General features: G+C 40.9%; 2 protein-coding genes and 1 non-coding gene across 4 annotated transcripts; 1 reads left to right on the top strand and 2 right to left on the bottom strand.

The window, feature by feature from the left end:
- The first annotated feature begins 7,628 nt into the window (after window positions 1-7,628).
- On the top strand, window positions 7,629-10,618 carry LOC9272317 (IQ domain-containing protein IQM2). Its single transcript, XM_015773818.3, has 9 exons — window positions 7,629-7,759; window positions 7,889-8,446; window positions 8,561-8,626; window positions 8,726-8,814; window positions 8,907-8,997; window positions 9,096-9,242; window positions 9,342-9,434; window positions 9,560-9,661; window positions 9,806-10,618. The coding sequence occupies exons 2-9, from the start codon at window positions 7,925-7,927 to the stop codon at window positions 10,427-10,429; spliced, it is 1,734 nt and encodes a 577-aa protein (XP_015629304.1). The 5' UTR covers window positions 7,629-7,759; window positions 7,889-7,924; the 3' UTR covers window positions 10,430-10,618.
- A 263-nt stretch (window positions 10,619-10,881) lies between these two features.
- Window positions 10,882-11,000, bottom strand: LOC112938463 (U5 spliceosomal RNA). Its single transcript, XR_003241662.1, has one exon. It is a non-coding gene; the product is annotated as a U5 spliceosomal RNA (small nuclear RNA).
- Window positions 11,001-11,458: 458 nt separating this feature from the next.
- Window positions 11,459-20,756, bottom strand: LOC4332948 (uncharacterized). Of its 2 annotated transcripts, none has more exons than XM_015777566.3 (5): window positions 20,555-20,756; window positions 13,535-13,805; window positions 12,890-13,126; window positions 12,557-12,774; window positions 11,459-12,101 (listed from the first exon to the last, which is right to left on the bottom strand). In XM_015777566.3, the coding sequence occupies exons 1-5, from the start codon at window positions 20,605-20,607 to the stop codon at window positions 11,840-11,842; spliced, it is 1,041 nt and encodes a 346-aa protein (XP_015633052.1). In that variant the 5' UTR covers window positions 20,608-20,756; the 3' UTR covers window positions 11,459-11,839. The 2 variants fall into 2 exon arrangements, with proteins under 2 accessions (XP_015633052.1, XP_025879847.1); XM_026024062.2 differs by lacking the exon at window positions 20,555-20,756 and adding an exon at window positions 13,994-14,388.
- Between the last annotated feature and the right edge of the window lie 687 nt (window positions 20,757-21,443).

Raw genomic sequence — 21,443 nt, 5'->3', positions numbered from 1 at the left:
TAATTAATGTTACTTAGTACTCCCTCCATTCCAAATTAATCTACATATAGTTTTTTTTGAAGTTATTCCTAAATGATCTACATATTTGTGTTCATTCATTAAGTCTATTCGTTATTTGTACATTGGAGTAAATGGACATTGATGCATGCATCCATGCATACAAGTATTTATAACCCACATGTAATATCTTGATTTGCTATTGGCTAGGAAATAGTGAGAATGGTGTATGCATCGAGTTTGTTGCTAGAGTAAATATAGTATGAGAGATTTATTAGTTTTTCTTGGTCTTGATATACCATGAAATATGTATATCAATTTGGAATGAAGGGAGTAGTACCACTTAACTGAGGAGGAGGAGCGTGTAATGCTGCTTAATTATATAGAGCAGCTGATGCATGTGAATATATTGATGTTTTTGTTTCCGAGCGGATATATTAGATGATTTGACTCTCTAATCCAATCCATTAATTTTGCTCAGATATCCAATTAATTCATGTTTCTTTCATCAGGTCAAGCTAATTAAGTATTCTCTCTATATCTCAACCATGTCAGTATGGTTCCAAGTAGTTGTGGTACTAAACAAATGGACGGTGATGGCATCAGTTTATTTTTTTAAGCTAAAAATCTTAAATGTAAATTTTAAGAACTTTTTTGACACTCCTTCCATTCTAAAATATAAGCATTTCTAAAGTTTCATGTGAAAATTAGGAAAGCAAGTGGATATAAATTGTAATGGTTGTGGTGGGTTGAGATGAGAAAGAAGATTGATTGAGATTTAACATGTTATATTCTGAAATGAGTATTAAATGTTCGTATTTGTTCCCCGCAAAAAAAATATTCGAATTTGTTATATTTTAAGATGGTGTAATATATTTGGACTAATTATCTACTTATACATATCTAACCTGCACTAATTGAATAAATAAGTGACCAAGATCTACTAGATTTTATCTCGATCCTACGCGATATAGAAAAACATGAGTTTAATTAGTTTGGATGTCAATTTTTTCCCTTAGAATCATAGGAACAAGAAAGCTTTCTACTCCATCCGAGCCCTAAATATAAGAGATTTTAGTTGGACGTGACACATCTTATTATAATAAATCTGGATATAATCATGTCCAAATACATTGTACTAAGATGTGTCACATCAAACCAAAATCTCTTATATTTAAAGATAAAGGGAGTATATTTTTCTTTTCCTCATTCTTTCGAATCAAATGCATGAACGGTAACCTTTCCTAGTACTCCTTCCGTCCCACAAAGGAGGTCATTCTGCTCGCAAGCAAATGTCCCATATTTTTTGACATTGTACGCTGTACTTCCCCAACAGCACACAGTTACGAACTTCTAGAAAAACATCCATAAAAATGTTTTGAATTGATTGGACCGGTTACATTAGTTTAATCCATTAAGTAGTAGATGTGGTAGTTCATTTTCACTCAAAACTAATTTGGCTCAATCATTCTAGAACGTCCAGCATTTTGAGACGGAGGGAGTATATGATTTCAATTGCTCTTTTTTTCCTCTACTTTTTGTCCAATTCAAATGGTTTAAAAGGGGTGTGTTTAGTGAGAATAACCATGGTTTATATGCAAATAATTTAAAACGGGAAGTACATCTTGAAAAGTGTCACGCGTACTAGTAGATGAACACTACAGCGTCCATGTCAGCTGGCCGCCGGCGCACGTGGGAGTTTGCCCTAGCGGTGTGACCCGTACAAGCGTACGTACGGACGCACGAGTGCGTCCTAGCTACACGCAGGCTAGCAGCTGGCTGATTAATTGGGCCTTTAAATGCAGTAACCTACGAACTGTACCCATCTTTGACCAGAAATCCCCGAACATTATTACTCCATTATCTTCAAATTTTCCAACAACAGTAGTAAGAATGCAAGACCGACAGTAGTCAAACGAATATGCAGTACAGCAAGCATAGACGACTTCAGGTCTCTTTAATTTAACGAAATAGGTAGCACGTTTTCTTTAAACGATTCCAATCACTCATTTTGCCATTCCTAAAACAGCATGATTATTAATGTGTAAAATTAAGTTTATCAATATGTTCTTTCCAGCTTCCTCTTAAAAAAACTTCCTCCGTCCCAAAATATAAGCATTTTTAGAATAATGTAAAGACGAAGATTTTTAACTTTAACTATTAGTAGAAAAAAGTAAAAAAAAACATCAATCATGTAAAATTGATGTTACTAGATGTATCATTCAATAAAGTATCATAATATACAACTCATTTTATTTAAAACGTCTTATTTTTATAGATATTGTTGATCAATGTAGCATCTCAAAAACTGTGTCGAAATCTAAAAATACTTATATTTGGGACAGAGGGAGTATCTTCTTTTTAGCTATTTACTATTTTTCAAATATACAAAGTTGTTACCTTTTGAACATCATTGTTGCACAATCGTCTTATTAAAAATAATTATGTAAGGATCATCTATTTTGTTTTGAATTGTTTTATAATTAAAGTTATTTTAAGCATGATTTATATTTTTTAAATATTCACACTAAATTTTGAATAAAATGAATGGTTAAACATTATGTTCAAAAGTTAATAATATTATGCATTTAAAAACATAAGGAGTGATATATATATTCTACAAAGTAGGAAATGAACATACTATATCATCATGATGCCATCAAGCTAGCTAATTATAACATGTAAGTAATCATTAATTTGCACCATAGGACTATTGTTGACACGCTTTATTTTATCATTAAGTTCGTACGTAACCGGCGGATCGACGTAGACTCAATTCAAACCTTCATTAAATTTAAAAAGGTTATATATCCCCGTTTTCTCTCCCTAATCCAGTCTGTCATGTGCTTGCTACTTCTTGATACAATCGTTCGTAAAGTGCAAGTTTAGAAGATCCTCCCCACTTAAATTAATTATTATATCATGCCGAAAGAACTTAATTAGCAGGGCACACGTTGTTTCTAGGCAAGATCAGCAGCATTTCATAATATATATGTGCATGCATGCATATATGTAGATATGTCAGTGTCATGACACTGAGGAAGCTAGAAACTCTCACTTATAATTCCACCACACACCAAAACCATTTGTCTCATCGATCAGTCCCCTACGCCATATTAATTGTTAAAATGACTTTTTGACCTAAATTTGTGGTCCAATATAACACACATTATATGAATACAAAAAACAGAAATAATGCTGTTTTTAAAATAAAATGTTGGCAGAAAAACATGAAAATAAATTAACAATGGGATTATAGGATATTTCTTAGATCCTTCATGTGTCTAAAACCCTAGTCGTCGCCACAGCCCACAGGAAAAACAAGCTAGGCCTAACAACAGCAACACTAGTGCTGTACATATATAATTATATATTTATTCATGCTGCCAAATTAAACTAGATGCATGTACATTAGCTAGGTTGTGCGTGTCGGAGCCCATAAATCCCTCTGCCCTTCGCGTGATCCAGGTAGATTAGATTTGCCTTGCTGCTGTCTCTCATGTGCACCGACCCCCTGTCTGATTAATTAATTTATTACTAATCTATAATATAAAATACTTCTCAATTTATATAATATTATAAAATCGAGTATCCTGAACTAATTAATTCGTCCAAAATGGAAGCTTCCACGGAAGTTTCTTCTGTGTTCTTCTCTCCTTGGACGTACTCGACCCCATGCGATTCTACGCTAGCAGCTGGGAGATCGAGAGTATAGCAGTTTTTGCTACGTCATCGATGACCATGCATTAGGCTAACTAATAATCAAGCCATGCATTGGTTAGCTGATTAATTTCAACGCATGATTAAATTAGCGTCAAGAACACCCTGGCATTTCGGACTAGAAAACTGCATATCATGTTGCTGGTTAAGGTATATATCATCATGCTCCCAACGGAGAGTACGGAGAGATGAGCGATTAGATCAATTAAACAGGGTGCTTTCGGTGTCTTCTTCTTGGATAATCTTGGCACTTTTCTGCATAATTAATTGTTAGTGCATATATGTATATGTATTTGTGTCTGTATTTTGTGATATGTTTTTGGGCTCGGAGGTTGTGTGCCGTCGGGCTGGTCAGCAATTGCGTTCAGAGGGCAACGTCTTAGGGCTTTCTTTTTCGATGAATAATTTATCTAGGTATTAATATAATTCCTTCTGTCTTGTGCCTGTTTAATTCCAAGAGACATTTAGCATTTGTTGTTTGTTCCTGCTGCTAGCTTTAATTACTCTGCATCATTAATACGGTCCCAGTTTTGTTGGCAACACTGGTATTAATACGCATCTCTGTACTCTATGATTCTCTCTATCTTTGCACTGGGATTAATTATGAGAGCATTTCCTGTGGTCTAGGGGCTGAGTATAAACTCTCAGCAAAATGTCATGAATTTAGGAGGGAAAAGAATGTAACGAAGGCTTTCATCCACTAGTCATCATAAACTTCAGCAAAAACAAAAGAAAAAGTTCCCCTAAGAAATTAACCCGATATGAAATGGGAAAAATTTTAACTGCAGTTTAATTTACAGCCTCATCGTTTGGGATAAGCCAAATGGCATATTTGTAAACGAAAAAAAATTTATGAATAAAAATTTTATATATGTGTTTTTAACGATCTAAAATCAAAGGTTGAAAAAATAAACTACGATGAAAAAACCCCCCCAAAATCAACTTTAAATTTAAGGTTGAAAATTTAAATTTTAACTGATGAGCATATAAGCATAAGCGAAAAGATGAGGCTGTTATTGATTTTCCTTGCACAAGTCATGAATATACATTTGATTTGATTTTTTTTCCTGGAGTTATAGATGTCGCAATTATGCATTTTACCAAAATTTTGATTACTCGCTGTAAGGTATTTTTATGGTTAATTTAGTACCCTGTTGACCATGCTTAGTTACAATCTTGTTGCAGATCTGCTCTATGATGTGCTAACCTAAGTAGGATGCACCCACATTTGGGTTTTTGCTTGGAGACCTAGCAACATTGAAGGAAAACAAAATTGTGGCAGTGTCCAATTTCTCAACTCATGGCCCATGGTGTCCACGTAGACAAAGAAATATATAAAGGCTGTGTTTAGATTCAAAGTTTGGATCGAAACTTCAGTCATTTTTCATCATATCAGCCTATCATACCCACATAATTTTTCAGTCACATCATCTTTAATTTTAACCAAAATCTAAACTTTGCGCTGAACTAAACACAGCCGCACCGTCCAAATTTCTCGACAAATTTGGAGTTTTGGACTGTCAGTCCATCCCATTTTTGAGTCTCACACGGCATGGGCGAAAGTAACCGACCGACCAGCAGCGCTCAAGTCAATTTAAGCAAAAACAAGACAAACTGTAGCCATCAGGCCATGGCGTGCCACGTGCCACCTAGAATGGCAACCACGTCATCAACGTATATGCAGTGACGTGTCCATATACAGTTGATTTGCACGATAAGAGTCTCATATACAAGCAAAACTAACGAATATGTTTGTTTGCGTAAACATCATACACTGACCATTTCTATTAGGCGTAAACCAAAATCAACTTCCGTGTACACTGATGAAGAGAAAATGGAATCAAAATCTAGCAATGTGGAGTACGTACGGTAAATAGATCAAATTCAAGGACAAATTCTTTCGTATACTAGAAAAATGTCCGTGCGTTGCAATGGATGAATGTTATTTTAATTTTATTATTGTTATACGGTTTAGGTAGAATGAAATTTACTGTGTTAAATTCGCTTGGATAGAAAATCATGAGCTGCAACTAGGAGTCCGATCGTCTCAAGTTAGCATGCGAATTTTTTTAATGAGATTTCTTATGCGACTCCTTTTGTATTTACAAAAGTGAACGAACTTAAAATCCGACTCAAATATGGATCTGTGTTTTCAAAAGCGAATGAATTTACAAACCGATTCATCCACATATGACGTACCAAAGTACCAATAAAAATATCTTCAATTTTTATAATAGCAGAGATTCGTATATATAGTTCCTATGATAGGCTATTTGGTTGGTGTTTATAGATTCTTCTTTTATAATCCTACCAATCTAGCCTAGAAGTAAAATTTACTACTCCTTCCGTTTCATATTATGAGGTGTTTGACTTTTTTTAGTCAAACTTCTTTAAGTTGTCTAAGTTTGTAGAAAAATATACTGATATTTTCAATACAAAACAAACATATTTTCAAAATGTATTCAATATTAAATTTAATAAAACTAGTTTGGTATTGTAGATGTTGCTATTTTTTTTCTATAATCTTGGTCAAATTTAAAGAACTTTGTATAAAAAAAAGTCAAACAGCTTATAATATTAATCGGAGGGAATAGTTAAGATTGTTTATGAAGTAAACATGCCATCTTTGGGCAATGCACAACACGAACTAAGTGAATCCTAACCATCTAGAAGTAAAATTGATTAAATTCAAAATTGCTCAAGTAAATATGTCATCTTTGGACGAAGCACAATACAAACTGAATCGTACCCTTCTAGAAGTAAAAGAATTTACTAATCCAGATTGCTTACCAAGCAAACATGTCATCCTCAGATGATGCACAAAGTACAAACTAAATGGATCGGATAAACTGTACCTTTTGAATCCGTCCATAATTAACGTATCACCTGTCGCTGCCATCGTCTCTCCTTGTCGCTGCAATTGACTTTCAGCATCCTTCCTAACGAATAACCATGCATGGTTACAAGAAATTGCCGCGTGTATGTCATTACCTTTAGCTAATTAAGTCCCTTCATAAGCTTTGGTAAATTATGGTGAAAAGGTCCAGCACTCTGAAAAATTCCATCAAGAACATCAGTAAACAGCATTTGAATACTTAAAACTGAAATATGGGCTACATTCACACTCGATTTAACTATGTTGACGGAGATTAAGTCAGCTGATAAGTTTTGCCAGTCAAAGCGCAAATATTTCGAGACGAAAATGACTCATGACTATAAATAATCACTCCACAAGCAGAGTAGTAGTAGTAGTAACATTATTTGACCAAACCGACCGACCTATATGCTGATTCAGATTGCTTGTGTTTGTCATTTTCCTCGTTGCTCTGAACTTCTACGTGTAAAATCCATCGGCATTGCCATTTCACTTTCAGTGCATTGTAGAGGAAAAACAAAATCAATCCAACTTTAAAACAGGTCCTGCCTGAAAACGTCAAGAATTTGCAAAGAATGTGTAAGCAGTAACTGTACAGAGGCAAATATTCAGACATTCCAAGCAGAGGCTCTTTTGCTGTACAAGCAATAACCGTATACCAGATCAGTAGAAATTCAGACATTCCAAACAAGCTAGTATTTGCAGTAACTAAGAATTTTCAGAAGAAAGAAATAGTAGTAAAAAACACGAGCAGATCCATGGCTAGAGAAGAGGAGACAGGAGAGAAGAGGACACCACCTACCCAAACAGCGTCGTCGCGTGGTTTGATACACGCTCTCACCTCATCTCATCTCGTCGCCATTGACAGACTAGCGCCGGCCTGTCCAGTGCCGATGCCGAGTGACACACCTGCCTGACAACACGTACGTACGTGGAAATCATAAACCTTTTTTTTTATTTTATTTAGTTTCTTCTCGCCACCGCTCGCCTTCGCCGAGCTCCCTATATATCGCCGTCGTCTCGCACTGCCTCCATCGGATATCCAGCTCCTGCAGCCAAGAAACACTCACACGCACGCACAAAGCGATCAGGCACCTTTTGTTTTGTTGCTTTAGAGGTTAATTACAAACAGGAGGAGAAGATCCTAGTTGTCTAGTTGAAAGTGAGGTGAGTTCTTGTCGTTTTGAGTTTTTGATCCAATCTTGTTAGTGAAGTCGTGAGCTTGTTGTTTGTTTGGTGGTGTTTGTTGCTATTCTTGTTCTTGAAATCTGAAGGTGTTGTGTTTGGTTGGATTAGGTGGTAGAGAAAGAGAGAGATCCGGGCTGCAAGCAAATGGGCGTCCTCTTCTCGTGCCCCGTCGATGACTACGACGCATTGGAGGAGAGCGCCGCGGCGGCGGCGGCGGCGTCGTCGGAGTCGAACTCCGGCGGCGGCAAGCCGGCGGCGATCCTGAAGGCGTTGGGATCCGGGAAGCTGCTCATCGAAGGGTCGCTCAGCTTCAAGCGTGACCAGCAGATGAGCCCCACCTCCCTCCTCCAGGTGGAGACCGAGATCTCCATCAAGCCTGCCGCCGCCGACATTGCCGCCGCGCCAAGGGCGAGGTTCGCCGCCGACGGCGGCGCGGCGGCGGCGGAGAGCCCGAAGCACGAGGCGGCGGCGGTGAAGCTGCAGAAGGTGTACAAGAGCTTCCGGACGCGGCGGCAGCTCGCGGACTGCGCCGTGCTGGTGGAGCAGAGCTGGTGGAAGCTCCTCGACTTCGCCCTCCTCAAGCGGAGCTCCGTCTCCTTCTTCGACATCGAGAAGCAGGAGACGGCCGTCTCCAGATGGTCCAGAGCAAGAACCCGAGCTGCCAAGGTAACAACACTGCCTTTTCTTTTTCTTTTTCTTTTTCTTTTTTTACCACCTGCAGTTTGTGTCTCTGAGTAATTTGATCTGAACATCTTTTTGCAAAATTTGGCTGAATTTCAGGTCGGGAAGGGATTGTCCAAGGATGAAAAGGCACAGAAACTCGCATTACAGCACTGGCTCGAAGCGGTGAGTACTGAGTTACAAGTTGAATGTGTGCAAATTATTCAGTTTTTTTTTTTTTACCGCTGTGTTATCGTTCAATGAGCTAATGTTGCAAATGTTCAGATTGACCCGCGCCACCGGTATGGTCACAACCTTCACTACTACTATGATACCTGGCTCCACTGCGAGAGCAAGCAGCCTTTCTTCTACTGGTCAGTATACTTGTCACTCAGATATCACAGTTTCAGACTGAATAGAAATGTTAGTTCATGGATCATGATCCTGATTTGATTATGTAATGCAGGCTTGATGTGGGAGAAGGGAAAGAGATCAATCTTGAGGGCAAGTGCTCCAGGTCGAAGCTTTTGAGCCAATGCATCAAGTACCTTGGTCCTGTAAGTGGTTGCAAACATGATGCTAAGAATTGCTAGAGTTAGAACATCACGAAGTTGTAAAGTGGCTAACATGAAAAAACTGAAATTATTTTGTGCAGAAAGAAAGAGAGGACTATGAAGTTATACTTGAGGATGGCAAGTTCTTGTACAAGAAAAGCCGGCAAATCCTCGATACCTCTTGTGGGCCAAGAGATGCAAAGTGGATCTTTGTTCTTAGCACATCAAAGAGCTTGTATGTTGGCCAGGTAATTTTCACATATCTTGTGTCATATTGGCTAAAACTATTGCCAGCCTTAGAAATGTCCGTTCATTGTGTAATTTTGTTTTTGTAATCTCAAATGCAGAAGAAGAAAGGCAAATTTCAACATTCAAGCTTCCTTGCTGGAGGGGCGACTTCTGCTGCCGGGCGATTGGTGGTTGAAAATGGAACCTTAAAGGTATGTATTGTTTATAGTCAGTCCATTGAACAACTTGTTCATCCTTTACAAAGAACTGGGTCATGTGTTGAGTTCTAGTTGCAGACAAAATGCTGACACAATCATGTTTCCTCTTTGTCTGACAGGCTATTTGGCCACATAGTGGACACTACCGCCCAACTGAGGAGAACTTCGAGGAGTTCAAGAGCTTCCTGAACGACAACTCTGTCGATCTCACCGATGTTAAGGTAAGCAAGCACATCATGTAAATTCAGACAGAAACTGAAAAAGAAAAATTCTCAATGCTGCAGTTATCCTGTAAATTTTCAAGCAAACTGAAAACTCCATTCAGCTGTGAATTTGTAATCTGACATCCTTTTGAATTGGTGCAGATGAGCCCAGCAGAGGAGGACGAGGAATTCTGGGGTAGCCTGAAAAGGATCAGTTCAGAGAGCTACCCCAAGAACACTGCCACTGACAACTCTGAAGACCAAGCCGCTGAAGCTGAAGAAACCGGCAATTCCCAGATGCCTCGAGTCTCTGACGAACCAACCTGTGCAGAGATCGACGGCTGCGACGAACCGGCGGCGACGAGGAGGGTAGATTCGTCGTCAGCTGTTGCTGCTGCTGCTGAGAACACTGAAGCCGAGGAGGAGGATCAAGAAGGCGGCGGCGAGCAGGCGCCGGTGCCGAGGGAGAAGATCCTGGAGAGGATCAACTCCAAGAAGGGGATGAGGTCGTATCAGCTCGGGAAGCAGCTCTCCTTCCGGTGGACGACCGGCGCCGGGCCGCGGATCGGGTGCGTGCGCGACTACCCGTCGGAGCTGCAGCTGCGGGCGCTGGAGCAGGTCAACCTGTCGCCGAGGAGCGCCGCCGCCGCGTCCGCGTCCTCCCGGTTCTCGTCGCCGCAGCGCCGGAGCTTCAACGGCGCGGCGGCGCCCGCCACGCCGAGGGAGGCGCTCCGGCCGTCGCCCCTGCAGCATGGGCTGGTAGCCACCGTCGCTGCGGCTGACTGATCATGGACGGCCTTCGCCGTGGAAGAAGAAAAAAAAGATGAAACTTTTGCCGAGTAATTTGTATAATTGCATACTAATTTAAATTTTAGTGTAGATCTTGTAGAACAGGTAATATACATTAATTACATATACATTGATATAGTACTAGCAAAGTTGTTTGACATAGTGTATATATACAAGTTTTTTTCATTCTTGGAAGAAGTTGACCACAAGTGCACGAATTGATATGATATATGTTCCAAAAATACGAATGTATTTACATGCCCATATGTTAATTAAATTTTGATATCCCCGCAAAAAAAATAATTAAAATTTGACATAGAAATAGCGATTTCTGAATTGAAATTGAAAGAAATTAAAGAACTGCTTTGAAGTCTATATAGATACAATATGAAAATTTTAACTGCAAATTTCAAATATATAGAGAAAAATGTTTAAATTTATTTGTGGGGACCTCCTCAAAAGAGTCGGTTCCCTCCAAAAATTAGCGTATGCTGCTAATTGCGGCGCGCACACGGTATTCTTTAGTAAAAGGCGAAAGAATAGTTCGCTCTGTGCTCACCGCGCAGCTGCGTGAGTTCAAGCGTTGGCACCAGACCCCTATATATAGCAGAGCTCCCTAAGGCCTCCGACTTGGTTAGGCGAGGTGGGACTAAACGAGCAGAGAGCACTCTACTGTCTAACTGTTCGCCCTGCGACAGCCAATGCGGCCCAGATGCAAACGGGAGGCCTACATGAGCCGCCCAACCTGTAGGCCCAAAAGCGAAGGCATCATGCTGAAACTGGAGGAAACAAGAACAGTAATGGTCCTTTATTATGTTATTTTTTTGTATACAAAGCATGAGAAGAGATCTCGTGAGAAATGATCACGGCCAATTCCAATAACAGAAGAGATCTCCTGTTTTTGTATAAACCATGGGAAATGGTCACGGCCAATTCCAAATCCAAGTGCTACGGCAGTACCATTTCCCATGGCACAGTATATTCTCGTCGCAAAATGAAGATATCTGTATATTTGCCAAAGAAAAGGAACAAAGGGAGAAAAGAATCGACATTTTCACGAAGGTGAAGCATGCAGACATGCTAGTACACTTGCTGCAAGATCACCTAGTACAGACAGACACCAGCAATCACTAGTCAGTTGACATGCCAGTGCTATCCTCTACATTCCCAACCCAACAGAAGCCAGACGAAAACCTCTAGCCAACAACAGTGCACGCAATGAATCAACAACCTTAGTTAGGGCGTGTATTTGAGTTAGACAGGTGCATTCACCTTATGCAATTAGCCTACCTACACTACACCTCTTCTTCCGCTGGAGAAAAGCAGACGAGAGATGAATATCCTACTTTCTCAGTTTCTCCCTTTCTGAAGCAGCCGTATGTACTTTGTCCCTGTAGAACAACGCCGTCATACAACATCATCCAATGGTACAGGCCGTGATGGGGAGCGCTCTTGATGGGGATTCTTGTGGCCAGTAGATATGCCATACTCTTCTGTTAAAATACCTTCCGACTCTTTTATGTCATTCAGAGCTCTCTTGGCGTACACCGTGAAGGCGACCGTGAGGACAACAGCGATGACGAACGAGATGGCGTTGTATGTTATCTCCACCGGTGTCATCTTGTAGTTGCCATACTTCATGTCAGCCAATGTGCGTATCAACCGCCCGCTGCACCAAAACATAGAAAGATGAACAATCAAAAGCGCATCACTGAACACCATACCTAGTGCACTTAGTAACTCCTGAAAGAAAATTGCATGTGTCGGTGACCTGCATTAGTTGATTAACTGCAAGTGTATACACTACTGAATTGCTAAAGTTATTGTAAAGATAGTTATCCTGCACAGATAACTTTTCCTATATAATATAAATTTACTCTTTTATAATAAGTTATCAATCACAAACCTTCTGACATGTTTTCATGTATATATAGCTTGCAAAACTAGTATATCCAATACCGTTTTACTGGTGAGCTTATGCTTGAAAGAGCGATTCATTAAAAATCAGTGACTAGGTGCACTATTGTTGACAACATGATAAATAAACAGCAATGGAATACAGTGAGTGAGGACATATAGGTAGCAAAATTGGATGTCTGCAGATTGGAGAGGTATGTAACCAACCTATAAATATAGATGAACGCCTCGGGTATCATCCCAGCAATTGAACCACATAGATAAGGGTTGAACTTGATTTCTGTCACAGTTACAGCGTAGTTAAAAATTGTATATGGAAATGGCGAGATTCTGAATAGTGCAACAACTCTAAACTGCTGGAACCAATTTCCTTCCCCAGCAAGTTTTATTAGAGCTATCTGCTGAGGCCATCTTTTTAACCATGCCTGCATTAAAAAATGTAGAGGGAAGAAGAGAGCAGAAAATTAGGGCAAAGCTCCTTCAAAAAAGATGCAGGTCCTAAAATAGACATCACAAGAACATGCAGTTCAGAATTTTTACATGCAGACGTTCGCGGAACAATGAGCCAATCCAATATGGAACCACCATGCCTATAGTAGTCCCAACCATAATAATCAAGAAACCCCAACCATAGCCAAAGATCATTCCAGCTAGCCACATGGAAGGTCCAGAAGGGACTAAAGTAACTGGGAAGAGGGCTAAAGATGCAACGAGAACAACAGCCAAAACTGGACGCCCAAAGGCACTTGCTTCCCATTGCATGATTGGCAAGAGAACCTACAACAAACAGATCTTCCAACATAAGTCCAAACAATTTTCTGGAAAATGAATATGATTAAAATGTTACTCCTATCTGGCACAACATGGTACAAAAACAAGAGATAATTGAAAATTTTGTAAACTTGAAATTAAATTGCATTGTGACAGCCGTGCATCCATTAACCATACATTCATCTAGCATTCCAACTGGTGTGCATAAACTAGGGTATACATGGGAACATATGGACTAGTCAAACTATCAATCAACAGTTTGAAATTTCATAAGCAGAAACCTCCACTAATGCATGGTAGTGGAGGTTTCATAAGCAGAAACCTCTGCCGACAAACCATAAAAAGAACTCAAGTCAAGATTTCAGTACTTGGTCAACCTATGAACCTATGACAAATATTACCCTTGATGCTCACCTTCTCGAAGGCAAAGGGGACTCCCCATTTCACGAAGACATAAGATACTAATATAAGAAGGAAGCAGCCAAGCAGAACTTTCATCCACCAAATGGACCTTGAGGTAGGTTCTTCAGGTAGGACTACCGTGTTATCATCAGCTATTACACTATGAGCTGGTCTGACCAGCCTTTCATATTCATCATCCTTTGTGTTTTGCTCAGGTTGTTCGATTCCGTTGCCTGATGCCACTGCGGAAGAGCTTGGCATGTCTGTAACTACCTCTTCACGTCTGTTTACAAACCAAGCAGATTAGAATAAGAAGTTACTCAAAACATGTAACAAATTTTATCAATTTATCTCATTGAAGTAAAGATGCCATGTGCTTGTTTTGTTTTGTGTACTGGAAAAGCATGGAAATTAGTTGTATGGATTAAATCTAAACAAGATGTGCAACAAAAATTAATCTGATATGCTCACATTCACAAGCATGGCTCATATCTTTGTCATTTGATCTCACATTCTGTTGGGCTGTAAATACAACAGTATGTGTGTGTTTTATGTGCTGGCCCATCTGCTAGAGGGCCCATCTAGTCATGTATATGTAAATAAGGATAGCAATACAGAGAAGGTGAAGCTTCCAGAGAAAATTGGCTGCCAAAAAACTTCATGGTATCAGAGCCGACCGGCCGGCGGCAGGCGACGGCTGAACCCTAGCTGGCCGGAGGCGTGGAGGCTTGAGCAGGGTAGAGAGTGCGCATCAGCAGCGGCGCGGAAGAGCGGGGCCAGCGCGGCGCGTCGAGGAGGAAGAAGCCGAGCAGCTGCAGGTGCGGAGCTGCTGCTGCTGCTTGGGGCTGAGCTCGCAGGTGCAGAGCTGCTTTGGGCTGAGGCAAGAAAGAAAGTGCTGGTAAACAGCTGGTGTTGGTGCTCCTCAGGAAGAAGTGGCTCTTGCTCTGTAGTGGCGGGGTCACAGCACAGTGAAGACTTTGCATCTCTTGTGGGTGTGTGATTGGCAAGGAAACCGAGATAAAAGCACAGCTACTGCTTTTGTGATATTGACTATTTGAGCAATCTATAGGAAGGGAAAGGTAGAACAGGGGGCTCAGATCTGCTAGTTGGGTTTCTACTGGTTTGCAGTTTCAGAATTTGCATTATGGCAGAAAATCAAGGAATAGAACAAGTGATGGGTAAATTGGTGGACATGCTAGCGAAAAAATTTAGTGAGGCCTCAACTACAAGCAATGCAATTATCCCTCATACTGAATCAATACTGAAGATTGAGTTAATGCAAAACGAAATCAAGTTGGAGGGTGTCAAAAATTATTTGAGTTGGTCAAGGAGGGCATTACTAATACTAAAAACAAAGGGGTTAGAAGGATATGTCACAGGAGAAGTGAAGGAGCCTGAGAACACATCAAGTGTAGAATGGAAGACTTGGAGCACTACCAACTCTTTAGTGGTGGCATGGTTGTTGACTTCATTAATCCCAGCTATTGCTACAACTGTTGAGACTATCTCTAGTGCGAGTGAGATGTGGAAAACTCTTACTAAACTATACTCAGGAGAAGGTAATGTGATGCTAATGGTGGAGGCACAAGAGAAGATAAGTGCTTTGAGACAGGGGGAGCGCTCTGTGGCAGAATATGTCGCAGAGTTGAAGAGTTTGTGGTCCGATTTAGATCATTATGATCCTCTTGGATTAGAGCACTCTGATTGCATAGCAAAAATGAAGAAATGGGTTGAGCGTAGAAGGGTTATTGAGTTCTTGAAGGGTCTAAATCCAGAGTTCGAAGGAAGAAGAGATGCAATGTTTCACCAAACCACTCTTCCTACCTTAGATGAGGCCATTGCAGCTATGGCACAGGAGGAGCTTAAGAAGAAAGTATTGCCTAGTGCCGCACCATGTTCACCAAGTCCCACCTATGCAATTGTACAAGGTAAAGAGACTAGAGAGTGCTTCAATTGTGGTGAAATGGGACACCTTATGCGTGATTGTCATGCTCCACGCAAGCCTACTTATGGGAGAGGAAGAGGTGTTGATAGAGGTGGAACAAGAGGTGGAAGAGGCTATGCTGGTAGGAGCAATAGAGGAAGAGGTTATGGATATAGAGGTGATTACAAGGCTAATGCAGTTACTCTAGAAGAGGGTTCTTCCGGGACTACACCTGACAATGTTGCCAACTTTGCTCATTCTACTTCAGGTAGTTTTAATCAAGCATTTATGTCTATGAACACTTCTCATTCAAGTTGGATATTAGACTCAGGTGCATCCAGGCATGTCACTGGCATGAGTGGAGAATTTACATCATATAAACCATATTCATTTGCACATAAAGAGACCATTCAAACTGCTGATGGCACATCATGTCAGGTTAAGGGGGAGGGCATAGTGCAATGTACTCCATCCATTACTTTGTCATCAGTGTTATATGTCCATTCTTTTCCAGTGAATTTAATTTCAATAAGTTCTCTTGTTGATAATATGGATTGTCGGGTTTCCCTTGATCGTGAGAATTGTTTAATTCAGGAGAGAAGAACAGGGAAGAAACTTGGGATTGGTATCAGGCGTGATGGACTTTGGTACTTGGACAGAAGAGGGACAAATGAGGATGTGTGTGCACTAATGGCTTCAACAAGTAAAGAAGTGACTGAGGTATTACTTTTGCATTGTCGACTAGGACATATATCTTTTGAAATTATGAGTAAAATGTTCCCGGTAGAGTTTAGTAAAGTGGATAAACATATGCTGATATGTGATGCATGTGAGTATGGGAAGCATACTAGAACATCATATGTGAGTAGAGGACTTCGCAGTATTTTGCCCTTTATGCTAATCCACTCAGATGTGTGGACGTCGCCTGTGGTTTCTATGAGTGGAATGAAATATTTTGTCACCTTTATTGATTGCTATTCCCGCATGACATGGTTATATCTCATGAGACATAAGGATGAAGTGCTTAAATGCTTCCAAAACTTTTATGCATATATTAAAAATCATTTTAATGCTCGGGTTCAGTTTATTAGAACTGATAATGGAGGGGAGTATATGAATAGTGAATTCGGTCACTTTCTTTCTTTGGAAGGAATATTACATCAGACTTCTTGTCCTGATACTCCTCCACAGAATGGAGTGGCTGAAAGAAAAAATCGCCATCTTTTGGAGATAGCTCGGTCACTAATGTATACTATGAATGTACCTAAATTTCTATGGAGTGAGGCAGTAATGACGGCAGCTTATCTCATCAACCGCACACCATCAAGAATACTTGGAATGAAGACACCATATGAGATGATATTTGGGAAGAATGAATTTGTGGTTCCACCGAGGGTGTTTGGCTGCACTTGTTTTGTTAGAGATCATAGACCATCTATTGGGAAACTTGATCCTCGAGCTGTTAAATGCATCTTTATAGGCTATTCATCCAGCCAGAAGGGGTATAAGTGTTGGAGTCCATCAGAACGGCGGACATTTGTAAGTATGGATGTTACGTTTAGGGAATCTGTTCCATTCTATGGTGAGAAAACAGATATAAGCTCTTTATTTGTTGATCTTGATGATTTAACTAGAGGTGACCATGATCAACAAAAGGAAGGTGAAATCTTGGGTCTCAAGGAGAATGAACAATCAAAGGGAAAGATTGTGGTTGGTGAAATTCCATGTGCTATAGGTGATCCTGTACAAGAACAAGAATGGAGAAAGCCACATGAAGAGGAAAATCTTCAAGTTTACACAAGGAGAATGAGACTTCCAACAACTCAACAAGTTGAAGTTGATGATCAAGTATCAGATGATCTTACTCATGTGCAAGTGTCTTCGGAGTCAGGGGGAGAACAAATAGAAATTAGAGAAGAAGAATCAAACTTGCCAATTGCCATAAGAAAGGGGATGAGAAGCAATGCAGGCAAACCTCCACAAAGATATGGTTTTGAAATTGGAGATGAAAGTGGTGATGAGAATGATATAGCCAATTATGTATCTTACACTTCCTTGTCATCGACATACAAGGCCTTTGTGGCATCTCTAAATTCAGCTATAATTCCTAAGGATTGGAAAGAGGCAAAGCAAGACCCAAGGTGGCATCAAGCAATGCTAGATGAACTAGAAGCTCTTGAGAAGAACAAAACATGGGATCTTGTATCCTATCCCAATGGAAAGAAAGTGGTAAACTGTAAGTGGGTATATGCAGTGAAACAAAATCCGGATGGAAAAGTGGAGAGGTACAAAGCAAGACTTGTGGCTAAGGGATATAGCCAGACATATGGAATTGATTATGATGAAACGTTTGCACCGGTTGCAAAAATGAGTACGGTAAGAACTATAATATCTTGTGCAGTTAACTTTGATTGGCCATTACATCAATTGGATGTCAAGAATGCTTTTCTACATGGCGATCTTCAAGAGGAGGTATATATGGAAATTCCACCTGGATTTGCTACTTTGCAAACTAAAGGTAAAGTATTGAGACTGAAGAAATCCTTATATGGTCTCAAACAGTCGCCAAGAGCATGGTTTGATCGATTTAGGCGTGCAATGTGTGCTATGGGCTATAAACAATGTAATGGAGATCACACAGTTTTCTATCATCATAGTGGAGATCATATAACCATTCTTGCTGTTTATGTTGATGATATGATTATCACTGGAAATGATTGCTCGGAGATAACTAGGCTGAAACAAAATCTAAGCAAAGAATTTGAAGTTAAGGACCTAGGCCAGTTGAAATATTTTCTGGGTATTGAAATTGCAAGATCTCCTAGAGGGATAGTTCTTTCACAGCGGAAATATGCATTGGACTTGCTCAGTGACACAGGTATGCTTGGATGTCGCCCAGCCTCTACACCAGTTGATCAAAATCATAAGTTATGTGCAGAGTCTGGAAATCCAGTGAATAAGGAAAGATACCAAAGGCTGGTTGGGAGACTGATATATTTATGTCATACACGACCTGACATAACTTATGCTGTCAGTATGGTGAGTCGATATATGCATGATCCAAGGAGTGGGCATATGGATGCTGTCTATAGGATCTTGAGATATTTGAAAGGAAGCCCAGGTAAAGGCCTATGGTTTAAGAAAAATGGACACTTGGAGGTTGAAGGCTATTGTGATGCAGATTGGGCAAGTTGTCCTGATGATAGAAGATCAACTTCAGGCTATTGTGTGTTTGTTGGTGGCAATCTAGTATCTTGGAGGAGCAAGAAGCAACCGGTGGTGTCTCGCTCAACCGCTGAGGCAGAATATCGGGCAATGTCAGTGAGTTTGAGTGAGTTGTTATGGCTAAGGAATCTTCTTTCTGAGTTGATGTTGCCGGTGGATACTCCAATGAAATTGTGGTGTGACAACAAGTCAGCAATCAGCATTGCTAACAACCCAGTTCAACATGATCGAACAAAGCATGTGGAGTTGGATCGTTTCTTTATCAAGGAAAAACTGGATGAGGGAGTTTTGGAATTAGAATTTGTAATGTCTGGTGGACAAGTTGCTGATTGTTTCACAAAGGGTTTAGGTGTTAAAGAGTGTAATAGTTCATGTGACAAGATGGGTATGATAGATATCTATCACCCATCTTGAGGGGGAGTGTTGGGCTGTAAATACAACAGTATGTGTGTGTTTTATGTGCTGGCCCATCTGCTAGAGGGCCCATCTAGTCATGTATATGTAAATAAGGATAGCAATACAGAGAAGGTGAAGCTTCCAGAGAAAATTGGCTGCCAAAAAACTTCACATTCTAGGCCATGATAATCTACATGGCTTTTCCATACAGAACCTGGTAAAATGAGGACGACGATAAAATGAAGTGCTAGATTTCATGACCGAACAGAGAATGTACATCGATCTATAGCTCAATCAATAGATGCCATCGGGGTGCTACATTTGGACAATAAAGTGCAGTAATCCCTAAAACTAATGCAATAACTGCATATCTATTCTACTGAAATACAGGTCATCTTTCTCACACCACAGCAATGTGGCATGAACTAGACAAAACATTTGACATGTGACAATCCTTGATCTAAAATTTGAATAACCAGGTCAAATGTTCCAGTTCGTATTTTTCTATTTGTTTAACACAATACAACAAGTATACTTAATTTACATATCTAGTCAAACTGCCAGCGGCCAATTTCTTCCCAGTTTATCTGCAGTACTCAACACCCTACAACATTGGTTTCGTAAAGAGCAACAGACAGCACTCAATCATGACACTCCATCTTTCCATGCGAAATACTGCTATAACTAGAATTTCAGATATGGTTTTAAGCTGTAACAGTAAAAAAAACCGATGTTATAAACATGGTTAAGCAAGATTTCCCAAAATAGCTCCCGCTTGAGTTGCAACGATTTTGAAAGAATCCCAAATGGATCACTCCATGCTCGCTGCCCTTCTTGCTCGTTCATGTGCCACATTGGCCTCCAAAAAACGGGGCGTAGGTGAAGAAACAGTTAACAACACCCCGTGAGTCTTGTGTCCGTGTCCGTGCATGGTACTGCTGCGAGGGGAACATCAACCCGTGCCCATCACACATCACAGCGCCCGTGACCAAAAGGCTCAATGGGCTCTCTAATGGCGGATAAGCGGCAACGAAGAACAAAGTGCACGCCACAGCACGCATAAATGCCACTTTTGTTTTCCTCTTGGAGTACGGAAAATTGAAAGAACCGAATAAGCCCAAACCACACGCCATGACGCAATGCTATTGCACTTTGGTGGGAGAACGCAACCGACCTCGAGGCTTAAAACCAACAACCACACCCGCAATCTTTGGCATACAAAAAATTCTCCAAAATTTTCGGCCGACAAAAATTCTATTTTGAATTTGTAAAAGAACAGATTAACAAGAAGCCTCCCAAACAAACCACCTTGGATGCATCGTCGGCTCCAACTAAACCCAAACTCCTTTTTTCTCCTACTAAGAAAATCGCCAACACACCACCAAACTTCCCCTTTTTTTCGAAGGAAAAAAATAACTCCAACAATCTGAACGCGATGAACAAGCAAACAAACAGATTGCAGCGAGAGCTCGGGGAAGGAAGAATACCTGGGCATGGCCATCTCCCCCGCCTCGATGCTGAGGGGGAGGACGCGTGCCATGGAGAGACGAATACCAAAGAGAGACGCGTGGTTTGCCTTTGCCTTTGGCTTTTCCACCTCCTTTCTCCTCCCCTTTCTTTCTGGAAGCTTTGCAGCAGCGGAGGGGGGAGGAGAGACGAAAGCAGCAGCAGCAGCCGCGCGGCGCACACGAAACGAGAGAGAAAAACAAAAGGCGGTAGTAGTAGCAGCCGCGGACCCGGCGAATTTACCGGGATGCCCCTGGGTGGAGGCGAGGTGGGCGCGACGCCGTGAGTGAGGCGGACGGAAGACGGAACTGGCCCTGCTCGCACGCCCGGGGGAAGGGGGAATATTCGTCGGCGCGCGCGGGGGCGTGGAGTCGCTGACGAGGTGGGCCCACCGGCGGGGGGGCGGGGGTCGAGGTCTCGGTCTCGGTGCGTTGCCGCGTGGTGACGCGTGTCGGGGGGTGGCTGCCGGGTGGGGCCCGGCCGGGATTGCTTCCGTGTGGGTTGTGGTTGGTTGCTGGGTAGTTGCGCGGTTGCTGCTCCTGCTAGTACTGGTCAGGGTTCATAATTTCCACGAAAACTGATGGAGTTTTACGAAATTTGGATACAGCTTGAAATTAAGTTTCGATTAAAATTTTAAAAGTTAAACAGTATATTTGGTCGAATTTCAGTTGAAATTTATCAAAAACCGATTAAAATTTATCAAAAATCGTGATATCAATAGGACTCGAAATTTAGTAGTCAGTCGGTAATGTTAATGTAAATCCTGGTACTAGTTTCCCCATACTTCGAAGGGAAGCAGAGTAGTTAAATATGGAGTCAAGTTAATTAATGGGTCGTCATTTTGTCTTGGTCAAACCATGCTAGCTGCTG

Source organism: Oryza sativa, chromosome 3, assembly GCF_034140825.1.
Source record: "Oryza sativa Japonica Group chromosome 3, ASM3414082v1".
NCBI lineage: Eukaryota > Viridiplantae > Streptophyta > Magnoliopsida > Poales > Poaceae > Oryza > Oryza sativa.
The sequence above is the reverse complement of the archived record's forward strand: the minus strand, read 5'-3'. Positions and strand labels throughout refer to the sequence as shown.